Source organism: Microcaecilia unicolor, chromosome 3 (genome assembly GCF_901765095.1).
Source record: "Microcaecilia unicolor chromosome 3, aMicUni1.1, whole genome shotgun sequence".
Lineage (NCBI taxonomy): Eukaryota > Metazoa > Chordata > Amphibia > Gymnophiona > Siphonopidae > Microcaecilia > Microcaecilia unicolor.
In genome coordinates this window covers 529,428,229-529,455,686 of record NC_044033.1, presented here as the reverse complement: position 1 = coordinate 529,455,686, position 27,458 = coordinate 529,428,229, and the positions used below count along the sequence as shown (strand labels likewise).

The 27,458-nt window shown below is 44.6% G+C and overlaps 2 protein-coding genes across 3 annotated transcripts in view; both read left to right on the top strand.

The window, feature by feature from the left end:
• The window catches only part of LOC115467332 (D-aspartate oxidase-like), a 30,486-nt gene extending 5,399 nt beyond the window's left edge, over positions 1-25,087 (top strand). For both annotated transcript variants that reach the window (XM_030199203.1, XM_030199202.1), the window contains exons 3-5: positions 6,949-7,057; positions 17,739-17,915; positions 23,677-25,087. In XM_030199203.1, coding sequence (XP_030055063.1) covers positions 6,949-7,057; positions 17,739-17,915; positions 23,677-24,244 — 854 coding nt within the window. In that variant the 3' untranslated portion in view covers positions 24,245-25,087. The remainder of the gene's footprint in view (positions 1-6,948; positions 7,058-17,738; positions 17,916-23,676) is intronic.
• Positions 1-27,458, top strand: part of WASF1 (WASP family member 1) — a 576,737-nt gene that overhangs the window by 120,651 nt on the left and 428,628 nt on the right. The gene's annotated exons all lie outside the window — the stretch shown is intronic.

Below are 27,458 nucleotides of genomic sequence, written 5' to 3'. Positions count from 1 at the left end.
TAAGAAGTAAATCATGATTGACAGTGTCAAACGCAGCGGATAGATCGAGCAGGATGAGGATGGAATAGTGGCCTCTGGATTTGGCGAGGAGCCGGTCGTTGCAGACTTTAGAGAGTGCTGTTTCTGTCGAGTGTAGAGGGCGAAAGCCGGATTGAAGTGGATCTAGGATGGCATGAGAGGAGAGAAAATCAAGGCAGCGACTGTGAACGGCGCGTTCAAGTATTTTGGAGAGGAAGGGGAGGAGAGAGATGGGGCGGTAGTTGGAGAGGCAGGTAGGGTCAAGTGATGGTTTTTTTTAGGAGAGGTGTGACTACTGCGTGCTTGAAGGTGTCAAGGACAGTTGCAGTGGAGAGAGAAAGGTTAATGATGCGACAGATGGAGGGGGTGATAGTATTGGAGATGGTGTTAAGTAGGTTGGTGGGGATGGGATCGGAGGAACAGGTGGTGCATTTCGAGGAGGAAAGAAGGCGGGAGGTTTCATCCTCGGTGATCTCAGGAAAGGAGGAGAAAGAGGCCATGGTTGGTTGGTTGTTGGATAGGGCTACAGGCTGAGGAGGAGGTGGCTTGGTAGTGAACTCAAGGTTGATCTTTTGTACCTTGTCGCGGAAGTACAGTGGGGGAAATAAGTATTTGATCCCTTGCTGATTTTGTAAGTTTGCCCACTGACAAAGACATGAGCAGCCCATAATTGAAGGGTAGGTTATTGGTAACAGTGAGAGATAGCACATCACAAATTAAATCCGGAAAATCACATTGTGGAAAGTATATGAATTTATTTGCATTCTGCAGAGGGAAATAAGTATTTGATCCCCCACCAACCAGTAAGAGATCTGGCCCCTACAGACCAGGTAGATGCTCCAAATCAACTCGTTACCTGCATGACAGACAGCTGTCGGCAATGGTCACCTGTATGAAAGACACCTGTCCACAGACTCAGTGAATCAGTCAGACTCTAACCTCTACAAAATGGCCAAGAGCAAGGAGCTGTCTAAGGATGTCAGGGACAAGATCATACACCTGCACAAGGCTGGAATGGGCTACAAAACCATCAGTAAGACGCTGGGCGAGAAGGAGACAACTGTTGGTGCCATAGTAAGAAAATGGAAGAAGTACAAAATGACTGTCAATCGACAAAGATCTGGGGCTCCACGCAAAATCTCACCTCGTGGGGTATCCTTGATCATGAGGAAGGTTAGAAATCAGCCTACAACTACAAGGGGGGAACTTGTCAATGATCTCAAGGCAGCTGGGACCACTGTCACCACGAAAACCATTGGTAACACATTACGACATAACGGATTGCAATCCTGCAGTGCCCGCAAGGTCCCCCTGCTCCGGAAGGCACATGTGACGGCCCGTCTGAAGTTTGCCAGTGAACACCTGGATGATGCCGAGAGTGATTGGGAGAAGGTGCTGTGGTCAGATGAGACAAAAATTGAGCTCTTTGGCATGAACTCAACTCGCCGTGTTTGGAGGAAGAGAAATGCTGCCTATGACCCAAAGAACACCGTCCCCACTGTCAAGCATGGAGGTGGAAATGTTATGTTTTGGGGGTGTTTCTCTGCTAAGGGCACAGGACTACTTCACCGCATCAATGGGAGAATGGATGGGGCCATGTACCGTATAATTCTGAGTGACAACCTCCTTCCCTCCGCCAGGGACTTAAAAATGGGTCGTGGCTGGGTCTTCCAGCACGACAATGACCCAAAACATACAGCCAAGGCAACAAAGGAGTGGCTCAGGAAGAAGCACATTAGGGTCATGGAGTGGCCTAGCCAGTCACCAGACCTTAATCCCATTGAAAACTTATGGAGGGAGCTGAAGCTGCGAGTTGCCAAGCGACAGCCCAGAACTCTTAATGATTTAGAGATGATCTGCAAAGAGGAGTGGACCAAAATTCCTCCTGACATGTGTGCAACCCTCATCATCAACTACAGAAGACGTCTGACCGCTGTGCTTGCCAACAAGGGTTTTGCCACCAAGTATTAGGTCTTGTTTGCCAGAGGGATTAAATACTTATTTCCCTCTGCAGAATGCAAATAAATTCATATACTTTCCACAATGTGATTTTCCGGATTTAATTTGTGATGTGCTATCTCTCACTGTTACCAATAACCTACCCTTCAATTATGGGCTGCTCATGTCTTTGTCAGTGGGCAAACTTACAAAATCAGCAAGGGATCAAATACTTATTTCCCCCACTGTAGTCAGCCAGTGATTGAGGAGAGAGTGAAGGGGGAGTGGGAGCGGGAGGCACTTTGAGGAGGGAGTTAAGGGTGGTGAAGAGACGACGAGGGTTGGAGCTGAGAGAATTGGTCAATTGGGTGTAGTAGTCCTGTTTTGCAAGGAATAGGGAGGACTGGAGGGAGGATAGCATGAATTTGTAGTGAAGGAAGTCTGAATGGGTATGAGATTTCCTCCAGAGGCGTTCAGCGGATCGGGTGCAGGAGCGACGGTAGCAGATGCAAGGGGTCAGCCAAGGCTGGGGACTAGTACGCTTTGTGGGACGGGAGGTGGATGGAGCGAGGGTGTCCAAAGCAGAGGAGAGAGCGGCATTATAAGCGGAGACCGCTTTGTCTACAGTCTCAGAGGACATGATGGAGGGGAGGAGATTAGAGATACTAGAGGATAGAGTGGGGGGGTCAATAGTCTGGAGATTCCTGGAGGTGGTGGTTAAAGTTGGACAGGGCAGGGGGGGGGTGAAGAAGTGTGAATGTGATCAGGTGATGATCGGAGAGAGGGAGAGCAGAAGCATGGAAATTGGAGGGTGAGCCGGAGGAGGAGAGGACTAGGTCAAGACAATGGTCGTCACGGTGAGTGGGGGTGGTGGAGCACAGCTGGAGGTTGAAGGAGGATGTTAGGGTGAGGAACTTAGAAGCGTTAGAGTTGGATGGGTCATCAACGTGAATGTTGAAGTCTCCGAGAATGAGGGACAGTGATGAGGGTTCAAGAAAGACAGAGAGCCACGCATCAAAGTCGGTGAGGAAGGAAGAGAAGGATTTTTCATGGGGGCGGTAGATGACTGCGACTCTGAGTGGCAGCGGGTAGAATAGCCGGATGGAGTGGGCTTCAAAGGATGAGAAGCAGTGAGACTGCAGTAGGGGGAGGGGTTGGAAACTACAGGAGGGCGAGAGTAGTAGCCCAACGCCTCCACCGCGGCCAACCAGGCGGGGAGTGTGGGAGAAGAGATAACCTTCATGGCAGAGGGCCGCAACTGAGGCCGAGTCTTCCGGGGAGATCCAGATTTCGGTTAGGGCGAGCTGTTGAAGGGAGCGAGAGATGAAGAGATCGTGGGTGAAGGGCAGTTTGTTACAGACTGAGTGGGCATTCCACAGGGCACATGAGAAGGGGAGGGAAGAAGGGGGGGAGGGGAATAGAGACGAGATTGGAGACATCTCGGAATCGTTTGCATGGATAGGACGGGGACAGGCGAGGGGGACCTGGATTAGGGTTAATGTCTCCCGCGGATAGCAGGAGGAGGAGCAGGAGAATGCGGGGGAGGGTGGGGGAGGTCGGGCGGCGAAGGCGACGAAGACGAGGTGTACTAAGGAGGAATGGGGATGGGTTAATGGCAGGAAGGAAGTGTTGAAGGTTAAGAGCTAGGAAGGAGGCGGGGGACAGGAGGGATGGTGAGGTGGTGGGGGATGAGGGTGAATAGGGTATTGCCGTGGTGGGTAGGGTGGGAGGGCAGCGGGTTCTAGTGGTAGACAGTGGGAGTGGGGGGGGAAAGAAGATTAGGAAGGGACAGGGCAAGGAAGAGAACGTGGACCGGGGCCATAAGTAGTGACTGAGGTGAGACAGGTGACTATGTAGTGACTGAGGTGATAAGCAGTTAACAGATGTTAACAGGCGACTATGGAGTGACTGAGGTGACTGAGGTGTTAAGTAGATAGATAGAGCTGGAAAGTTGGGTTTTGGACTGGCGAGTAGGTAAGTCAATGTACATAAGTACATAAGTAGTGCCATACTGGTAAAGACCAAAGGTCCATCTAGCCCAGCATCCTGTCACCGACAGTGGCCAATCCAGGTCAAGGGCACCTGGCACGCTCCCCAAACGTAAAAACATTCCAGACAAGTTATACCTAAAAATGCGGAATTTTTCCAAGTCCATTTAATAGCGGTCTATGGACTTGTCCTTTAGGAATCTATCTAACCCCTTTTTAAACTCCGTCAAGCTAACCGCCCGTACCACGTTCTCCGGCAACGAATTCCAAAGTCTAATTACACGTTGGGTGAAGAAAACTTTTCTCCGATTCGTTTTAAATTTACCACACTGTAGCTTCAACTCATGCCCTCTAGTCCTAGTATTTTTGGATAGCGTGAACAGTCGCTTCACATCCACCCGATCCATTCCACTCATTATTTTATACACTTCTATCATATCTCCCCTCAGCCGTCTCTTCTCCAAGCTGAAAAGCCCTAGCCTTCTCAGCCTCTCTTCATAGGAAAGTCGTCCCATCCCCACTATCATTTTCGTCGCCCTTCGCTGTACCTTTTCCAATTCTACTATATCTTTTTTGAGATACGGAGACCAGTACTGAACACAATACTCCAGGTGCGGTCGCACCATGGAGCGATACAACGGCATTATAACATCCGCACACCTGGACTCCATACCCTTCCTAATAACACCCAACATTCTATTCGCTTTCCTAGCCGCAGCAGCACACTGAGCAGAAGGTTTCAGCGTATCATCGACGACGACACCCAGATCCCTTTCTTGATCCGTAACTCCTAACGCGGAACCTTGCAAGACGTAGCTATAATTCGGGCTGAGAAGCTAGCAGGCAGGTAGGTAAGTCAATGGCTGAGAGGCTTGTGAGCAGGCAGGCAGGTTACTCGATGTGTTGACAGGCAGGCGGGTAGCAGCTGGAACAAGCGGTCAGGAACAAGCTGGGGTAGATGAACAGGAGCAAGCTGGAACAAGCCGGAACAAGTTGGAACAAGTCGTAACACGCTGGAACAAGCAGGAACAAGATGGGCAGGAGCAAGCTGGAACAAGCCGGAGCAACCATCTGGGACTTAAGCCTAACCACCCTATTCTGTCCAAGCTATGACACGTGAGCGTCTACAAGTCACACTCTGTCCCTCAAAGTAGTCTCTCTCAACTCTCCTTGGAGGACTAGGCCTAAAGGTTAATGCAGGAGCCTGAGAACCTGGGGAACAAAAATGAGGACGTTATAATGCCTTTGTATCGCTCCATGGTGCGACCGCACCTCGAATATTGTGTTCAATTCTGGTTGCCGCATCTCAAGAAAGATATAGTGGAATTAGAAAAGGTGCAGAGAAGGGCAACGAAAATGATAAAGGGGATGGGACGACTTCCCTATGAGGAAAGGCTAAAGTGGCTAGGGCTCTTCAGCTTGGAGAAAAGGGGGCTGAGGGGAGATATGATAGAGGTCTATAAAATAATGAGTGGAGTTGAACGGGTAGATGTGAAGCGTCTGTTCAAACTTTCCAAAAATACTAGGACTAGGGGGCATGCGATGAAGCTACAGTGTAGTAAATTTAAAACGAATCGGAGAAACTTTTTTCTTCACTCAATGTGTAATTCAACTCTGGAATTCGTTGCCAGAGAATGTGGTAAAGGTGGTTAGCTTAGCGGTGGTTTTCAAATAACATAGAAAAGAAGTTAAAAGAAGTAAGAAAAATCACAAAATGAGGAACGAAAGCTTTTTGGGAGGTTAATGATATATACAGCTAATTAAGTGAGCCAAAAGAATCAACATTTCTCACTGACTTCTAGCTTGGCTGAATTGTTCAGCCTCTACTGAATCTTCCCTTATTTCCTCATCATAAAAATACTTTCTTTGATTGAAATTGGCTTCTCCCCAGTTTCTATTATATAAGGATTAGTGGGATTGGTTCTTTTCAGTACAGAATTGCCTGAAGCAGCTCAGATGAAGGTATGAGGCTTGTGCTAAAGATGTCATTATTGATTGCCACAAGTTCTTGCCCCTTATCAGCACATATCCCAGGATCCCAAATTTACCCACATGGATTCAACATCAGGGGATCCTACTCACGCTGTTCCTCAAATCTAATATATATCATTACTCAGTGCAGAAAATGTGAAGAAGGAGGCAGATTCTGGAGATGTTAAAGACAAGAATTAACTCATACAAGCACAACAGAAACCACAAAGCAAATGAAGGTGACACCTCTGCATCACAGCACTGCATCAATGACCTTTAGGGTCAGAATAGTAAGACGGAATTTTGGAACAATCTAGGAACGCATAATAATTTTAATCACTCCATTAAAAAAACATTCTAGGAATTTAAACTGAAAAAATGCAAGTCATCAAGAAAGGATTTTAAAGAGAACTGGGTTTCCTATCAAATAAACCATAAAATCATACTATCTTGTAACCTGGTCACCCATCTATCCTGTTTCTCACCCTCCCCTACCTTACCCCTTGCCTTGAGACTTGTCGTTGGCATGCTCTTATATTTCACTTATATATTCTGATATTAAACTGTCCTGACCTGAGGAAGAAGGTTCTGGCCTTTGCCAGCTAGTCAAAAAGTGAATTAAGTTAGTCCAATAAGAAAAGGTATCACCTTATTTTTTTTATTTCATGTCTCAGTCAGGCCATAGAATGTTATTAAATGGACGTAGGGAAAAATCCACTATTCCTGGGACAAGCAGTACAAAATGCTTTGCTCCGTGGATCTTGTCGGGTGATTGTGATCTGGATTGGCCGCTGTTGGAGACAGGGTGCTGGGCTAGATGGACCTTTGGTCTTTCCCAGTGTGGCATTACTTATGTACTTATGATCTTGTCGGGTGATTGTGACCTGGATTGGCCGCTGTCGGAGACAGGGTGCTGGGCTAGATGGACCTTTGGTCTGTCCCAGTGTGGCAATGCTTATGTCTTATGTCTTATGTCAGTCTTGTGCAAGGGTTGCTCATGTATCTCTCGAAATTGTTTTGTTTCTTGAATTAGACACACCAATTGAACAGCAGAAGCGCTGGTTCCAGGAAACCTTTAGCTACCTTCTGACAATCTGCAATTCTGCCGAGGCTGCAGATGCTGGGATTCACCTACTCTCCGGGTAAGATTTCAGATTTCTGTCTAAGAAACTAGGACACTAAGGATGAAAACGCCCATCTAGTCCACCTGACTTAATTCCTGCTATAATAACATGGATCCCCAGTGGATTGAACTTGAACTCAGGCTCATCGTAGCTGAGAAAATACTATTAAGACTTCTTTTCTCCCCCTGAAAGATTCTGTGAAGGTAGTCTATCAGGCTTATTTTCCAAAGAGAAGGACGCCCATCTGTCAACACAAATCACAAGATGGGCGTCCTTCTTACAGGGTCACCCAAATCAACATAATCGAAAGCCAGTTTTGAGCATCCTCAACTGCTTTCCGTCACGGGGAAGACCAAAATTCATGGGGGGGGGTGTCGGAGGCTTAGCAAAGGCGGGACTGGAGCGTGCCTAACACATGGGCGTCCTCGACTGATAATGGAAAAAAGAAGGGCGTCCCTGACAAACACTTGGATGACTACACCTGGTCCTTTTCTTCTTACGACCAAACCACAAAAATGTGCCCTAAATGACCAGATGACCACCAGAGGCAATCGGGGATGACCGCCCCTTACTCCCCCAGTGGTCACTAACCCCCTCCCACCCTCAAAAAAAAAATATTTTTTCCAGCCTCTATGCCAGCCTCAAATATCATACCCAGCTCCATGACAGCAGTATGCAGGTCCCTGGAGCAGTTTTAGGGGGTACTGCAGTGCACTTCAGGCAGGCGGACCCAGGCCCATCCCCCCCTACCTGTTACACTGGTGGTGGTAAATGTGAGCCCTTCAAAACCCACCAGAAACCCACTGTACTCACATGTAGGTGCCCCCCTTCACCCCTTAGGGCTATGGTAGTGGTGTACAGTTGTGGGGAGTGGGTTTTGGGTGTTTTGAAGGGGGGCTCAGCACCCAAGGTAAGGGAGCTATGCACCTGGGAGCAATTTCTGAAGTCCACTGCAGTGCCCCCTAGGGTGCCCGGTTTGTATCTTGGCATGTCAGGGGGGCCAGTGCACTACGAATGCTGGCTCCTCCCACGACCAAAGGGCTTGGATTTGGTCGTTTCTGAGATAGGCATCCTCGGTTTCCATTATCGCCGAAAATCGAGGAAGACCATCTCTAAGGTTGACCTAAATTTCGCAATTTGGGCATCCCCGACCGTATTATCGAAATGAAAGATGGACACCCATCTTGTTTCGATAATACGGGTTTCCACGCCCCTTCGCTGGGACATCCTGCGAAGACGTCCTGAGGAAATCTTGGTCACTCCTTTCGATTATGCCCCTCCACGTGATTCTTGATAAGGACCTTCATTTTCAGCAGCATCTACCCTCTGTTGTCCAGAAGTGTTTTTACACCTTATAACAAATTTGCTCACTTTGCGCTGTTTTGGATACTTCCTCCCGAGGACTTTCTTGCACTTGCGGTTTCTAAACTTGACTACTGCAATTCTTTATATCAGGGCTTTCCTTCTATGGCTGGTTGTCCTCTTTCCTGTCAAATATTGTAGTTCTTTTCCTGCTTTTATTTTTATTTGGTTTTAGTCTGTAAACCGCCCAGATCTGCTAGTTACTTTGGGTGGTATAGTAAGTTTTAACAAACTATAAATTCAGTTTTATCAGCTTCAAACTCTTGAATACCTCCATCAGGCTACTTCTCAGTAAGGGTCAATTTGAGCACGTGACTCCTCTCCTGGTATCTGAACATTGGCTTTAAGCTCCCTGGTATTGCCTTTTGTACTTACCATTCTGGTCTCCCCTCATTCCCGTCTGATCTCTTAATACCCTATACACCCTCTTGGTCCCCTTGCTCCACCCAGCATAATATACTTCCTGTTCCCTCTCACTGATTGATTAGCTTGCGTCGTACACGAGGTTCCTGTTTCAGTGCCTTTGCACCCATTCTTTGGAATGTTTTGCCCTTGGACATTTGAATGGAGCAGTCTTTAAATCTTCAGATGTTTCCTCATAATTGCTGATAGGCTTTTTTCTGCTGGTAGCAGTACAGCCCTGGATTTCTGACCTTCCTAACCCGTGGTCCTTTCTGTATCTTATGTTTCTCTTTTCCGTACAAATTGTAAGTTTTACCTTTTGTCTTCACCCTTCCTTGCCTTTCCATCATGCTCCCCCCCACCCCACCCCACCCCCCCCCACACACACAGAATTTCTATTGTGTTAGATATTTTTATTGGCATGTATTGTATCTAATAAATATGAACTATAAGAACATACAGACAGATTTTCTGATATCTTTCACGTTTATTAGTCTAGAAAAAAATATTTATTTATTTAGTTGTTACATTTGTACCCCACATTTTCCCACCTATTTGCAGGCTCGATGTGGCTTACATAGTACCGTGAGGCGTTAGCCACCTCCGGTGATGAAACAAATACAGAGTGATGTTATTGTCGAATGAGATTCATGTGTTACAGACACATTAGGGAATCGTAGAGAAGAAGAGTTATATATGTTGGATTATTTGTAGTAAATAATTAGCAGATTTTAGTACACACAGCTTCAGCTTTAGAAATGTTAATTTCTTTCTTCATCTCTCTCTCATTCACCCCTGAATAATTCACTGCTGAGTCACTTTAAAGTTGAAGTAACAAAACATCTGTTTACTCACAGTTTGCAGTTAGATTATAATCAGACAGGCTTATATATACATATTACTATACATTTGTATTATCAGCTCCTTCCATGTGCTTAGATGGTAATGGATGCTCACACCACCATAGATCCTCTCAGGTTAGGAGAGATCATGAGCTCCATGTGCTCCATGTGCTGCATCTGCTGCATCTAACCCCCACAGGAAGTTGCATAGCAGTGTGACCTCTCTAAGTAATTCACATCAGAGGTCACAGAGTAATCACAGAGAAATAATAGGTGACAGGCAATGCTTGTAAAAATACAATACATTCCAACAAACCCCTTCTCATGCATAACTGTCATGCAATTATTTATTCATACAAAGTCCAAGCTTTATACGCAGATCCTCAAAACGTTCTCTGGGTAACGGTTTGGTCATGATGTCAGCTGTCATCTCACTGGTGTGACAATAGTGTAGACTGATGACCCCTTCTTTCGCCAACTCTCGCACGTTATGGTATTTCGTTGCGATGTGCTTGGTGCGTGACTGAACCTTGTCATTCTGTGACAGTCGGATGCAGCTCTGATTATCTTCCATTATCTGGATTGGTCTCTTTTCAGCTATTCCAAAATCCAGCAAAAGTTTTTCAATCCACATCAGTTCTCTGCACGCTTCCGATACGGCCACGTATTCAGCTTCTGTAGAAGACAAACTCACAATACTTTGTTTATGACTGGCCCATGAAATTTGTACATTTCCATACATAAACACATATCCACTTGTGGATTTATAATCAGAATGATCCCCTGCCCAATCTGAATCACAGTAACATATTAGTTTTGGATTACTATTGGCTGAAATCTTTAATTTACAATCAATGGTACCCTTTAAATACCTTACCATCCTTTTAACTGCAGTCCAATCTGATTTGGTAGGTGAGCTGACCCTTCTGCTCAAAATTCCTACTGCATTTGCTATATCAGCCCTGTATGTGGTAGCTAGATATAAAAGCTTACCTATGGCTGATCTATATTGGATGTTATCTGGTAAAGGTTCTCTTACTGTTTCATCCTTCAGAAAATCAGTGATCATGGGAGTGCTTACAACTTGGGCATCTTGCATACCTAAACTTTCAATAAGCTCATTTATTTTCTGCTTCTGGCTTAGAAGATAAGAACCATCATTTTGTTTCTCAATTTCTATACCAAGATAGTATGACACATTACCAAGTTCTTTTATCTCAACATTGTGGTTTAAACACTTTACAATGTCCTTGTACTCTTGCTCACTTTCGCTTGCAATGAGCAGATCATCAACAAAAGCTAAAATGTATGCATATTGTCCATTTGTGCACCTAGTGTACAAGCATTTATCTGCTTCACCTTGCTTAAATCCTAAATTTGTCAATATTTCATGCAATTTATCATTCCAACATTTTGCACTTTGCTTTAATCCATAAAGACCTTTGTTTAATTTACACACTAGCTGTCTTTGTTTTGTATTTATGAAACCTGTTGGTTGTTCCATGTACAAGTCTTCAGTTATATCTCCATGAAGGAATGCTGTTTTCACATCAATGTGTTTGACTTGCATGCCTTTTGAGACTGCAATGCTCAGAAGTGTTCTAATTGTCGTGTGTTTCACTACAGGTGCAAACACTTCATCAAAATCTTCTCCATATTTTTGAAGATATCCCTTTGCCACTAATCTGGCTTTATACCTTTCCACTTTTCCTTGTGCATTCCTTTTTAACTTGAATACCCATTTGCATCCTATAGCTTTCTTGCCAGGAGGTAATTTTGTAAGAATCCAAGTATTATTTTTATCCAATGCATCAATTTCTTCTTGTGCAGCTTTATGCCATTCAGCAGCTTCTTCTGCTGGCATTTTCTCAATCTCATCCCATGTTAAGGGCTCTTGAGCTTCTGCTGACTTTGTTAGGTAAGACAGTCTTGGGGGTGGAACACCTTTGTTTTCCCTGGATGAGCGTCTGACAACAGGTTGGTCTGACCTTTCTGCATCCTCTATATCTGAGAGTTCTTCTCCAATTGATTCCCCTTCTCCAACTGTACTGTCTTCTTCAATGATCCTTTCTGTGTCTGTTTCCTCTGCCTGTTCCTCGTTAGATACAGGTGAGTTGCTTTCAGACATCTGCCTTGGTATGGCATTTATATACACTGGCATGTCTATTATGGTTCTAGTTTCATATTCTGGATGATAAGGCTCATCTGGGATAATCCAGCCTTTATCAACCCTTTTATTTTCATCAAAATATGTAACATGTCTTATGCCAACAATGCCAGTTTTCAGATTCAAAATTCTATATCCTTTGTGTCCTGGAGCATAGCCAACTAAAATGCCCCTTTCTGTTGTGGAATCCAGCTTATGCCTTCTTTGCTTTGGTACATGAGCATATGCTGTACTTCCAAATGTTCTTATATGTGACAGGTTTGGCTTCCTACCATGCCATGTCTCATGTGGTGTGCGCTCAGCGCCTTTAGTTGGCATTCTGTTTTGTAGGTACACTGCTGTGAGAATGGCTTCCCCCCATAGTCTTTTAGGGAGATTGCTATCTGACAGCATACATCTGGTCATTTCCACAAGTGACCTAAATTTTCTCTCTGCAACAGAATTTTGCTCTGGTGTGTAAGCTACTGTTGTGATATGTTGAATGCCTTCTTGTTCTAGAAATGTGCGCATGCTTTGTGAAATGAACTCACCACCATTGTCGGTCTGAAGAACCTTTGGTTTTCTTTCAAATTTATTTCTCACCATGGCTACGTATTTCTTCAGCATGTCTGTGACTTGACTTTTTTCTTTCAGCAAATAGGCCACACAATATCTAGAGAAATCATCCAAGAATATTAGCACAAATCTGTTATTTCCCAATGATGGGATATTAAACGGTCCACATAAGTCACTGTGTATTAAGTCCAGCACTTTATTACTCCTATTTCCTGTGTATGCAGGAAATGAGGGTCTCACACCTTTTTGAGTAACACAGTCTATGCATTTCTCCATTTTACCAGCATCTGCACTTATCTGAATGCCGGTGGCCAGTTGCTTACTGTAAAGATCCTGGATCACCTTAGAATCACGATGTCCCAGGCGGCGGTGCCAGATTTCCAGACTACATTTACCATCATTCTTCCTTACTTGCGCCATATGTGAGGCTTCACCTGAAATGCTCAGTTTATAAACATCATTATGCATAAAAGCTTCAGCATACACTTCATCATTTTTAGAGATTGTGCACTTACTGTTTTCAAAATGAATCACAAATCCCTTCTTATCTAATGTAGATACACTAAGCATATTGCAAACTGCTTGGGGAATATACAAGACATCACTTACAGGAATTTCTTTAACTTCATTAGATACTTTGCATTTTAAGAATCCAATACCTTTTGCTTGGATCTTAGCAGTCCCTGCGTTTGCAGTTTTAAGAATACCTTCCTCTGGACACATTTCCTGAAAGAAATCCTTACAATTGGTTAAATGGCATGTGCTCCCTGAATCCAAAATCCAAGTACTTTCATTTGAATTATTATTTACCATAGTCAAAGATTTTTCTGCCATTAGAAAGCCCTTGTGTTTATCTTTGTCCTTCATACATTTCCTGGTTTGAAAATTCTTTAGTTCCATTGGCTTAGGTGAGCTAGAGGGAGTGTTTTGTGTTTCCTTACACCATTTAGATACATGTCCCTCCTTTCCACATGAGTAGCAAATCAGCTTGCCCTTGGGTGGAGTTTTCCCATAGCTCCGCCTTCCTCTGTTCTTTGCCAAGAAATTTGTTTCATTTCTCTCTGACTTGCTTTGAGAACACATCTCCTCAGAATCATTTATTATGCATTCCTGCCTTAGTTTTGATGTTGTCTGTTCAAAAGATTGCCCTTCAATGGCCTCATTTACAGACCTAAAAACATCAAACTTCTTTGATAGTGAGGTAAAAAGAAATGCTCTTTTCAATGCATCACACATGGGAATTCCAGAAAGTTCTAACTTTTGAAATGAAGACATAAGATGCATAATGTGATCATTACATTTACTTTTATCCCTTAATTTGGTTTCATTCAACTCTGCCAACCAAATTGGTTGCTGCTTTGCATATGTAGTTGCATACATAGTTCTCAGTTTATATAAAATGTCCTTTGGTGTATCTTTTCCCTCCACTAATATGGCTTGTTTCTCTGAGAGAGCTTCCAAAAGCATGCACTTCACATAATAGTTTGCATTGTCCCATTCAGCCATATTTTCAGCTGTTCTGTCTTGGTCTAAGCATATATTTAATCCTTTTGCTCGAAGGAGACATATGAATCTTAGTTCCCACTGCTGATAATTAAACTCAGTTAATTTAGGCACCTTGAGAGAATAGAAAAATGGTGAATTTCTTCCCTCAGCCATTTTCTTAGCCTTCTGTCTGCTGTGTGGGGGGAGAGAGAGACAGACTGAATCTTTCCTTTAAAACTTAAGAGAAAAATGTGGCCTTTTTTTTTTGCCTGGTAATATTTCTCTTCTTTTTCAATTCCTGGACCCTGGGCCCATAACCCTTTTGTTGGATTATTTGTAGTAAATAATTAGCAGATTTTAGTACACACAGCTTCAGCTTTAGAAATGTTAATTTCTTTCTTCATCTCTCTCTCATTCACCCCTGAATAATTCACTGCTGAGTCACTTTAAAGTTGAAGTAACAAAACATCTGTTTACTCACAGTTTGCAGTTAGATTATAATCAGACAGGCTTATATATACATATTACTATACATTTGTATTATCAGCTCCTTCCATGTGCTTAGATGGTAATGGATGCTCACACCACCATAGATCCTCTCAGGTTAGGAGAGATCATGAGCTCCATGTGCTCCATGTGCTGCATCTGCTGCATCTAACCCCCACAGGAAGTTGCATAGCAGTGTGACCTCTCTAAGTAATTCACATCAGAGGTCACAGAGTAATCACAGAGAAATAATAGGTGACAGGCAATGCTTGTAAAAATACAATACATTCCAACAATATAGTGATTCATTACGAGCTTTGATTTCATTGTGTTGCAGGGTTCAGGCACTTAAGTTGGGTCAGTAAGGTATGCCTTTTCGAACAGGTTGGTCTTTAGTGATTTCCAGAGGTTGAGGTGGTTGTACATTGTTTTTATGGCTTTCGGTAGTGCATTCCACAGTTGTGTGCTTATATAGGAGAAGCTGGATGCATAGATTGATTTGTACTTGAGTCCTTTGCAGCTAGGGTAGTGAAGATTTAACCCTAGAACGCATGACGTTAAAAATATACATATTAACGTCATGGGGGCCTTTTAGGCCCCCATGCACATAATGTAGAAAAACACACTTAAATAACTTTCACAAGTTTATTTCAAAATTGCTCAATAAAATATGAATAGTGGACAACATTTTAATTATAATTTTTCACAGAAAACACCAAAAAATCTTTTTTTTTCCCAAATTTCACGCAAAGACATGAAAACACACAAAAATGCATAGAAATCTATAGCAAACTAGCTGCAGCTACATTTTTATTCTAACTTTCTTTTCTATTATATTAGTCTTCCAAACAATTCTGACATGTTATTTTTTCAGAAGAGTGTTCTTTGCAAACAGTTTCCTTACAAGTGGAACAATATCGCTCAGTTTTCCTCTCTATGTTTCTTGGACACATGAAACAACGCTTTCGTTTTCTTTCTCCTGGCTCTGGAGTAATCTGAAACTGTACGCCACACCGTTTCATTGCTTCTTTAGTTTTCTTTGGCAAGCATTTCAAGTCGCTTCGCTCTATCATGTGAGGTATTACAAGTTCATGACAAAGGTCCTTCAAGAATAAGCGTCTCCTGTCCTTCCTCTGTGCATGAAATTCAGGATGAGTTTCTGTATAAATAATGAATGAATTTAGGGCTGCTACATCAAGCATATTTGAAAATAGTACTACAGGCCATCGTTTTGTTTGCCTCTTACACGAATATTCTCCCACCATCTCATCCATTTTATCTACACCTCCTTTTGTTGCATTGTAATGCAGGATGATTTCTGGTTTCAATTTTTGGTTATTGCTGTCAACACTGCAATCGTGATGCATGGTACTGAGTAAAATTACAGATTTCTCCTTCTTTGCCTTGTAAGATACCAAAGTCGCTTTGTTATTGAATCCAAAGACACTCTCATAAAGTGCTCGCTGACGATTGTGTTTGAGTTCTGCTGGAATTTCTCGTCTGTTTTGCTTTATAGTACCAACAAGTGTAATAGCTTTTGCAAGCAGAAAATTGCCTAGTTCAACATTGGTGAAATAATTGTCCATGGTGATGTTTCTACCTGAATTGAATATTGGAACAGCAAGAGTTTTGACTATTTCAGACCCCAGATCCTTCTGTACTGGTGCACCAACCTCTTTGCCACAGTAGATTACGCCATTTATGCCATAATAATTTGCAGAATCACACATCCAGAAGATTTTTATACCGTACTTGGCTGGCTTGCTGGGCATGTATTGTATGAATTTGCAGCGTCCTCTGAACGGTACAAGTTGCTCATCTACAGTAACATTAGTACTAGGATTGTAAAGTTTTGTGCAATTTTTGATAAATATGTTCCAGATATAACTGATAGGGGCTAATTTGTCTGTTTTAAACCTCGCTGCACGAGTTCGCTTATCATCAAAGCGAATGATCCTTCTAATTTCCTCATATCTGCCCACTGACATTGTCGCCTTATACTGCGGATCAGAAAGTGGGTCCAGAAATAATTCTCGTATTGGGACATCATACGATTTTTGACTCCCTGCCAGCAGGAAAAGTCCAATATATGCATAAAGTTCCTCTTTTGAGATATTTTTCCAGGACTTATTTTTTGCTGAAGCGATACGTCTTCCTTCTAGGTTTGAACATAATAGGACCTCTTCTGCAATATTGTCAGAAAAATAAGTACAGAATACATCTTTAGGGGTAAAGTAACTGGGACTTCCCACAGCTCCTTGAGCCTGTCTCACAATATTGTGTATTGGAGTACGTCCGACTAATGTAGGATTACTGTCCCAAAAAACATTCATTTTGGATGTTCTACTTATCACTTCTTGAGGATCCACTAGATTCACTTCTTCATCATCAGAAGAATCACTGGATGAGGATGTTTGATTAGCTGGTGGCAGATATTCTTCATCAGACAAAGATAGTTCACTTTCATCATCGCTTTGAAACATAATCGCTTCAATCTCTTGGTCAGTCAGACACTTGGAGGAAGACTGTGCCATTGCTGACTAGATGTTAGAAAATGAAACAGATTTCCTCTCAACAGCTTATCTTATCACAGGTCCTTCAGCAATTAGCTCACAGTGTACTGTCCTCAGTGTTCAGAGGACCTGAGGTGATGTCATGGCCTTATCACTCCCTCCAAAAATCACATGACATCCTCACATGTTATTATCCACACCCTGGCCCCTCCACCAGCATTACTGAGTACAAATAAAGTAACTTGAGACACAAACACTTCTGAGAACATGATAAAAACAGCGGGGGCCTAAAAGGCCCCCAATTCGTACAGATGTAGTTTTCACCAAACAAGCATTGTTACACCATAATGCCTATGAAAAAAAATTATATGAACAACTGGATATTATCAACAATGACATACTTGAGTAATACCTTGAGTTTCAAAATTCTAACTAAAGTAATTTTGCAGATAATAGCAAAAATGTAAGCATGGGGGCCTAAAAGGCCCCCAATATGCGTTCTAGGGTTAAGTATGTTCGTGGTGGTCCGATTGTGTTTCTGGGGTAGATGGGAAGTCCGTGAAGAGGTATGTCTGCAGCAATGAGGGAGCATCAAAAGATGGACCATTAGAAGGGAGACAAACACCCCAAAATACAAAATGAAAGAGAAAACCACGAATGAAAAAAACTCATATATTATACTCAATGTACCTTTAGATGGAGAAGCCTCCCCCCCCCCCCAAATGTATTTGAACCCTCTTGTGCGTCTGTACCAGGTTTAAGAGAAGAAAAGATACAGATGAGAGTAATCGGTCAAGGAAACCTATTTGTTGAGTATTATATGATGCGATGGTTCATGGGGTAGAAAAGAGCATTTTAAGTACATTTTCTTTTCTTTCTTTCTTCAGATGGCAGATACACCAAACAGCTCCAGAGGAGAAGTTCCCATTCTGGGCAGACATCGTCCTTGGATTTCGGATAATGTCCATGGCCGAGCTGGAGAAGTTTCCCGAGCATCAGTTTGGCCAAGCCTTCACCACGTTGAAGTGCGACTCCCAGCGTTACCTGCGCTGGCTGGAGAGCAGGTGGGTCAATCAGCACGAGCGTCCTGTCGGACAGTGTGCTGGATGGAGATCCCAGGGGTCCTGAAGAATTCATGTTCATTTTTTAAAAGATTTGAGGTTTCAAGGATTTACGAAAAAAATGAATATATATATATAAATATGGTTATATATAGCATATATAAAAAGGAAAAAGTGTTTGTGTGTATTTCTATACTTCGTAGAGCTGATTACACCAAACCATCCCAGATTCTCTGCGATGAGACTTCAACCTGTAATTTGCACATTGGCTCTTTATGCTTTCCATCGTTCTGGAGATTCATCTAACCAGTGTGTTTTTTCTAGCAAAAAAGGTGCCAGTACTCAAATGCTAAACCAGTGATGGCGAACCTTTCAGAGACCGAGTGCCCAAACAGCAACCCAAAATCTAATTATTTATCTCAAAGTGCCATTCCCCCTTCCCCTCGTCCCCCCTCCCTCTCCCCCTCGTCCCCTCCCTCTCCCCCTTCCCCTTTGTCCCCCCTCCACCTCCCCCTGAGTTCCAGGGTCCCCCTCCCTCCCAGTTCAACAGGATCCCCTTCCCTCTGAGTTCCACAGGGTCCCCTCTCCCTCCCAGTTCCAGGCCAGGGTCCCCCCTCCCCTCTCCCTCCCCTCTCCCTCCCTCCCACCCAGTTCCAGACAAAAGCCTTCCCTCCGTCCGAGTACCAGGGCCCCCCTCCGAAATGTAAACGTCATACCTGGTCGGGGTTAAGGCGGCGTCGGAGGCAGCAGCAGCAGTGAAAAGCATGCTGACTCGGCATGCCTTCAGCCTTCCCTTCTGTCTCTCAAGCTCTATGGTCTTGCCCTTGCAGAAACAGGAAATGAGGGCGGGACCAGAGCTTGAGAGACAGAAGGGAAGGCTGAAGGCGCGCCAAGTCAGCACGCTTTTCACTACTACTGCTGCTGCTGCCGACGCCGCCGCCTTAACCCCGACCAGGTATGACTTTTAAATTTTGGAGGTGGGCCCTGTTGCTCGTAGGGCGGGGCGGGTGGGCTGGAACTGGCTGAGGCGATGGCACACGTGCCAACAGAGAGGGCTCTGTGTGCCCTCTCTGGCACACGTGCCATAGGTTCGCCATCACTGTGCTAGGCCATCCTTCAGGGGTGGGGTGATCACTGAGGGACCAACTCCACAATAGGCAGACCTCCTGCAACCAGTCACAGAATCTATGACAAGGCAAAATTGGTGTGTAGAGCCTTTCATTAAAACTTGGGGTCCATGGGTCAATTTTAGCATACAATGGAAAAGGTGCCAGTACTCAGTACCCCCAGGTACCTCCTCAAAAAAGCCCTGCAACTATCGAGCCCCTTCTTGAATTATTTCTTGAAAAGAGTGTTACTGGGTGGAGCAGAGCAAGTGAGAGCCCTGGTGAGAGAGTAGTAGCCTTTGACTGTTTTTCAGAGACGTAGTGGAAGAGAAAAAGGGGCCTCTGACTGGATCTGGTATTAAAATATCTGGTGATATCCACCTTAGTGGAAGCCTCATGAGTGAAACAGTATCTGTCCCAAGCCCCAGTAGCCCAGGAGGTGATGGGACCAGCATCAGAAGAACTCAAGGCATTCATGAGTTGTGAATATGCCATTAATCTCCTCATGTAGCTCTCTAAAGACAAAGGCCTTCCTTCCAAAAATACCTCTGTATTGCTCTATGATGCAACCTCACCTTGAGTACTGCGTTCAGTTCTGGTCACCATATCTCAAAAAGGATGTAGCGGAATTAGAAAAGGTTCAAAGAAGAGCGACCAAAATGATAAAGCGGATGGAACTCCTCTCGTATCAGGAAAGGCTAAAGAGGTTAGGGCTCTTCAGCTTGGAAAAGAGATGGATGAGGGGAGATATGATTGAGGTCTACAAAATCCTGAGTTGTGTAGAATGAGTAGAAGTAAATCGATTTTTTACTTATTTCAAAAGTACAAAGACTAGGGGACACTCGGTGGAAATACTTTTAAAATAAATAGGAGGAAATAGATTTTCACTCAAATAATAGATAAGCTCTGAAACTCTTTGCCGGAGGATGTGGTAACAGCAGTTAGTGTATCTGGGTTTAACAAGGTTTGGGCAAGTTCCTGGAGGAAAAGTCCATAGTCTGCTACTGAGACAGACATGGGAAGCAAGTGTTTGCTCTGGGATTGGTAGCAAGGAATGTTGCTACTATTTGGGTTTCTGCCAGGTACTTGTGACCTGGATTGACCACTGTTGGAAACAGGATACTGGACTTGATGGACCATTCACCTAACCCAGTATGGCTACTCTTATGTTCTTAATCGGCACTTCTATTGAGAGTAAGAGCAGCAATCTGGGAGCAGCCGGGCAGTGAGGAGGGAGAGAGTAGGGTAAGCGGGAACCAGGGGAGGGAAGGACAGGGGCAAAGTAGAGGAAGAGAAGATACCTGAAGTACCCCCCCCCCCCCCCACAAACACACACATACAAAATCAACTGTCTACCCCAAGAACTCTCCTTCCCTGTTCCACAAGCCTCTCTCCTCACCTATTCCTACCCCTGGAGCCCTCCTCCCTATCGGATCTCTAATCGGTGTAAGGCCCTGTAAGGTGACAGAAAATTACATATTCAGCAATTACTCTGGACTCGTTTGGCAAAAGGGGATGATCAGTACCTAAATGTGGCCCTTAGGTTCTTGTCAGGCTGTACATCAATGAAAGGAATAAGGCCAAAATGGAAATATAAAAAAATAATAATATGGCAGAATACAAAGTAAATGACAAAACTCTGTACACTATCAAAATACACTGATTATTACACCAGTAGATAGCTGAAAATATACAGTGGCATCCGTCCCCCCCAGGGTGCAGCACAACACCCCCCCCCCCAGTGCAATGACACCCCTCCCGGCACATCAAGCCCCCCCCCCCCCGGCACAATGATACCCCCCTCCCCGGTGCATCAAGCCCCCCCCCCCCCGGGGTGCATTCTTGGCTGTTGAAGGGTGCAGAGAGCAGCCGCGCGCCTGTCGGCTCCACTGGCTCCCTCTGCCCCGGAACAGGAAGTAACCTGTTCCGGGGCAGAGGGAGCAGAGAACCAGCGGCGTGCACCCGGGGTGGACCGCCCCCACCGCCCTGCCCTTCCTATGCCACTGTCTTATGCATGATTCTTTGTTATACTGTTTATTCTAAGCCACATTGAACTCAAACTTGTTTGGGATAATGTCATAAACAAAATATACACTGGAGTCTTATCCCTACCAGTCTGCCCGGCTCATCTAACTAAGCATTTCCCCATCTGTCAATCATAGAAGTTTAATTGCCTATGTTAAGATCACGTTTCAATAAAATAGGGCTTCTTATCCTCCCTTTGTGGACCTTCAATATTTTGGACAGATAAAGGCATAAGTTTATGTTTTAAAAGCTGTTGAGTGGGAAATGTAACCAGACAATTTGACTGAATATCTTTCTCTAAATATTCAGCCCACGGCTGCTTGAAATTTACTTGTAAGGAAGATTTGGCTTCTGGCTTGACAACTAGCAACAGCTGGGCAGGGGCAGAGGAGTAAGGAGATGGGATTTTGGCAAGCCAGTTCCAAGCCTGGAGGGTGTTTTGTTTTGTTTTAGTTTTTATGGCAGGGAAGTAGGGAGAGCCTGAGGTGGGTTTTTTTTCATCTTTTATAATCCCAGCTGCACAAACCTTCTTCGCTAAGTCTTGATCTCTCTGTGCTTCAGTTCTTATAAGTACATAAGTGTTGCCATACTGGGAAAGACCAAAGGTCCATCAAGCCCAGCATCCTGTTTCCAACAGTGGCCAATCCAGGTCACAAATACCTGGCAAGATCCCAACAAAAGTACAAAACATTTTATACTGCTTATCCCAGAAATAGTGGTTTTTCCCCAAGCCAATTTAATAATAGACTTTTCCTTTAGGAAGCCGTCCAAACCTTTTTAAAATTCCGCTAAGCTAACCGCCTTTACCACATTCTCTGGCAATGAAGTCCAGAGTTTAATTACACGTTGAGTGAAGAAAATTTTTCTCCAATTCATTTTAAATTTACTACATTGTAGCTTCATCACATACCCCCTAGTCCTAGTATTTTGGGAAAGCGTAAACAGACGCATCACATCTACCGTTCAACTTCATTCATTACTTTATAGACCTCTATCATATCTCCCCTCAGCCGCCTTTTCTCCAAGATGAAGGGCTCTAGCCGCTTTAGCCTTTCCTCATAGGGAAGTCGTCCCATCCCCTTTATCATTTTCGTCACCCTTCTCTGCACCTTTTCTAATTCCACTATATCTTTTTTGAGATGCGGCGACAAGAATTGAACACAATATTCGAGGTGCGATCGCACCATGGAGCGATACAAAGGCATTATAACATCCTCATTTTTGTTTTCCATTCCTTTCCTAATAATACCTAACATTCTATTTGATTTCTTAGCCGCAGCAGCACACTGAGCAGAAGGTTTCAACGTATCATCAACGACGACACCTAGATCCCTTTCTTGGTCCGTGACAATATCATTACTAAACTATGTAAGCCACATTGAGCCTGCAAATAGGTGGGAAAATGTGGGATACAAATGCAATAAATAAATAAAACGTGGAACCTTGCATGACGTAGCTATAATTCGGGTTCCTCTTTCCCACATGCATCACTTTGCACTTGCTCACATTAAACGTCATCAGCCATTTAGACGCCCAGTCTCCCAGTCTCGTAAGGTCCTCTTGTAATTTTTCACAATCTTCCCGTGATTTAACTACTTTGAATAACTTTGTGTCATAAGCAAATTTAATTACCTCACTAGTTACTCCCATCTCTAGGTCATTTATAAATATATTAAAAAGCAGTGGTCCCAGCACAGACCCCTGGGGAACCCCACTAACTACCCTTCTCCATTGAGAATAATGACCATTTAACCCTACTCTCTGTTTTCTATCTTTTAACCAGTTTTTAATCCACAACAGAACACTACCTCCTATCCCATGACTCTCCAATTTCCTCTGGAGTCTTTCATGAGGTACTTTGTCAAACGCCTTCTGAAAATCCAGTTACGCAATATCAACCAGCTCACCTTTATCCACATGTTTGTTCACTCCTTCAAAGAAATGTAGTAGATTGGTGAGGCAAGATTTCCTTTCACAAAATCCATGTTGGCTTTGTTTCATTAATCCATGCTTTTGAATATGCTCTGTAATTTTGTTCTTAATAGTCTCTACCATTTTGCCCGGCACCGACTCACCGGTCTATAATTTCCAGGATCTCCTCTGTAACCTTTTTTAAAAATCGGCGTTACATTGGCCACACTCCAATCTTCTGGTACCATGCTTGATTTTAAGGATAAATTACATATTACTAATAATAGCTCCGCAAGCTCATTTTTCAGTTCTGTCAGTACTCGGGGATGAATACCATCCGGTCCAGGAGATTTGCTACTCTTCAGTTTGTAGAACTGCCCCATTACATCCTCCAGGTTTACAGAGAATTCATTAAGTTTCTCCATAACACTTGAGAGCCAAGCTGCTGTATCTCCTTATTAAATGCCGATGCCAGCAGCCTGGTCCCATCCTGGTTAAGGTGGAGCCCATCCTTTCGGAATAGGCTCCCCCTTTCCCAGAATGTTGACCAGTTCCTAACAAATCTAAAACCCTCCTCCCTGCACCATCGTCTCATCCGTGCATTGAGACTCTGGCGCTCTACCTGTCTCTTGGGCCCTGCACGTGGAACAGGTAGCATTTCAGCAGATGCTATAATGAGCAAGATCACTCACAGCTTTTTCTTGCTTTCTTTTTCCTGGCAGATTAAGAGAAAATGGAGGCCAAATAGAAGATAGAAAGATTACGGACGTATGGGAGCTGCATGGTCACTATGACGTTATCGTCAACTGCTCAGGGCTTGGAGCACGAGCCCTTGTGGGGGACTCAAAGCTCCACCCCGTCAGAGGCCAGGTGCTGAAGGTGCAGGCTCCCTGGGTGACTCACTTCATTCGAGTTAGTGATGGATCCACCTACATCTACCCAGGGATGAGCAGTGTGACCCTTGGTGGGACCAGGCAGAAGGATGACTGGAGACTGTCAACAGATGCCACTGCCAGCCAGAATATCCTGAACCGCTGCTGTGCTCTGGAGCCCTCCCTGAAGAAGGCTTATGCAATAACAGAGCATGTAGGACTCAGGCCTACCAGATCGGCCATCAGAGTGGAGAAGGAGGTGCTGCTCCGAGGCAGTTACCAGCTGCCTGTGATACACAATTATGGGCACGGTGGAGGTGGATTTTCTGTGCATTGGGGTACCGCCCGAGAGGCAACTCACCTTGTGGAAGAGCTCATAGCATCACTTAGAGGCTCCTCAGCAAAAGCGAAACTCTAGAGGTCTACATGACTGCTTGGTGATGGTCATGAGCTAGTGTCCGACTCTTACTATCAAGGTGCTGGACTTTCCCTTTGTGCTGTTTCCCCTTATTTCAGCTCCCGCTTTTACCAGGGAACCAGCTCTGACTGCTGCCCATCTGGCTCTCATCAGGGAATCATTGTGAATACGGCTTCTCTCCTTACTCCTCCTCATCCAGTTTTAATCAAGAAGCTGTCATGTACATGTCTTCTTACCTTACTTCCTATCTGGCTTTCATCAGAAGTTACATTAGCTATGGGCCTTTGAGACCTTGTACAGTACCCATTGAAGGGAGACCTGTATGTTATCGATGAAACTCACGTCTTGGTCCTGTGAAAGGTATCACGGCCTACCAAGGCTTTCTCTGGCTCTGGAATCTGTGGTTCACAAACTCATCTGTTAAAGATTCCACCCACCCCTGAGGCATTCTGTTAATATGCCTGATCAGACCCGAGCTTACCTTTCTACCACACAAGCATTTCAAATGGGACTTGCTTCATCCCTGACCTGTCTCAAGTGTGGCCCGGGGGAGGGTACCTTGGTTTACGCACTCTGAAGGTGTCCTAGGATACGACACTTGTGGTCTAAAATAGTCAGATATTTGTCATATCTACTGGGGAAAAGTCTTACGATCTCACCACTTGGGTTGTTGTTTGGGAAACTTTCAGAGTGCGATACCCTACTTAAAGGTAAGCAGTTGTTTCTGGCTAAAGCCTGTATTCTTGCCAAACACTGTATCCTGCGATGCTGGGTGAGAAAGGATTCACCCTCTTATTGGCATTGGAGGAATAAGCTGTATGAACTTATGATATTGGAAAGTAGAGATGCTCACTTATCCCTTAAAAGACAAAAATTGTTTCTGACCATTTGGGAGGGTCTACATTTAATCATTGCCTATGAGAGTGAGGAGTGACATAGGTTGGTTGTGTAATTGTATAATAGTACTTCGATTGATTGTTTTATCCTTTCACTTGTTGTGGGGGGACTGTTGTAGATGTGGAAGGGTTCTGATTTGGAGAGTTGGGATCTTGGGAAGGGGTCGTATTGCAGTAAGGATGATCATGTTGGCCACACTGTTGTTGTATCTTAAGGAGTGCTCTGGTTGTCGGAGGGATATTTGCTATTTATCCCTCTTCTATATATCGTACTGTTTACAGCCCTCTTGTTGGACCTATTGTCATTTTTTTTATTAATAAACAGAACTTTAAATAAATAAATATGCCTGATCAACACAGTACAAGCACAGACCGTCTGCGTGGGATCCCCATGGGCTGGGAAGAGAAAAACACTTTTTGCTTCTCTGCATTCCTGGCCACCTGAATCATTGGAGGAGTGACCTAGTGGTTAGAGTGGTGGACATTGGTCCTTAGGAACTGGGTTTGATTCCCACTGCAGGCACAGGCACAGGCAGCTCCTTGTGACTCTGGGCAAGTCACTTAACCCTCCATTGCCCCATGTAAGCCGCATTGAGCCTGCCATGAGTGGGAAAGCGCAGGGTACAAATGTAACAAAAATAAAATAGATACTATTGCAGATTCTACATGGAATGTTGCTACTATTGGAGATTCTACATGGAATGTTGCTACTATTGAGAGTCTACATGGAATGTTGCTACTATTGGAGATTCTACATGGAATGTTGCTATTCCACTAGCAACATTCCATGTAGAAGCCTGTGCAGCCACATTGGTGATCTGCAAGGGCCGACTTCTACATGGAATGTTGCTAGTGGAATAGCAACATTCCATGTAGAATCTCAAATAGTAGCAACAGTGGAGGAGTGGCCTAGTGGTTAGGGTGGTGGACTTTGGTCCTGGGGAGCTGAGTTCAATTCCCACTTCAGGCACAGGCAGCTCCTTGTGACTCTGGGCAAGTCACTTAACCCTCCATTGCCCCAGGTACAAATAAGTACCTGTATACAATATGTAAGCCGCATTGAGCCTGCCATAAGCGGGAAAGTGCAGGGTACAAATGTAAGAAGAAAAAATTGCATCTGAAGGGTGGAAGTAGAGAGGGGGAGAGGGAGAAAGGAAGAGGCTATGTATTGGGGAGGGGGGTAGAGGGGTGACGCTCCTGTATGTGAACAGTGAGATCGGGAGGGGAAGGGAGAGAGAAAACTCCGGCACTGGGCCCCCCCTTGGAGGCTGGGGAGGACCTGGAGGAACAGACACAGCAGGCTGCTTTTCTTCACAGTCCGCCGCATTGCCTTCACCTGCAGCTGTTTTCCCCCTTAGGCTGCTCCTGCGCGACCTGAGAGAAAAAGCAGACGCAGGGGAAGGCCACGTGGCAGAAGGAAGAAGAGCAGCGCTGGAGAACTCTTCTGCTGTCGGGGCCTTGGGATCCCCGCCAGCCGTGGTACCCAGGGTGGGTGGCAGCAGCAATCAGGGAGGGTGGGGCAGCGGATCCTGGGGGGGGGCCCCGGTGATGGCAGCAATCCTGGGGGGAGGGCAGTGGCAGCAACGATCCTGGGGGGGAGGCTCGGCACCAGCGACGATCCCGGGGGAGAGCCCAGCGGTGGCCTTGCCCTGGGCCCGGCTCTGTCTCTTTCTGTGGTTTTTGCAACTACATTCAAAGTGGTTTACATAGCCAGAAGGTTACTAGGCTGTATAGAGAGGTGTGACCAGCAGAAGAAAGGAGGTTTTAATGCCCCTGTATAAGTCATTGGTGAGGCCCCACCTGGAGTATTGTGTTCAGTTTTGGAGGCCGTATCTTGCCAAGGATGTAAAAGAATTGAAGCGGTGCAAAGAAAAGCTACGAGGATGGTATGGGATTTGCGTTACAAGACGTATGAGGAGAGACTTGCTGAACTAAACATGTATACTCTGGAGGAAAGGAAAAACAGGGGTGATATGATACAGACGTTCAAATATTTGAAAGGTATTAATCCGCAAACGAACCTTTTCCGGAGATGGGAAGGTGGTAGAACGAGAGGACATGAAATGAGATTGAAGGGGGGCAGACTCAAGAAAAATGTCAGGAAGTATTTTTTCAGGAGAGTGGTGGATACTTGGAATGCCCTCCCGGGGGAGGTGGTGGGGATGAAAACGGTAACAGAATTCAAAAATGTGTGGGATAAACATAAAGTCCACTGCACTAACCGCTAGGCTACTCCAGGGGGGGGGGGGAGAGACATGTGAGAACAGCCCAGGGCAAGGATGGAACCCAGCTCTGCTGTGTGTGAGAACACCCATCCA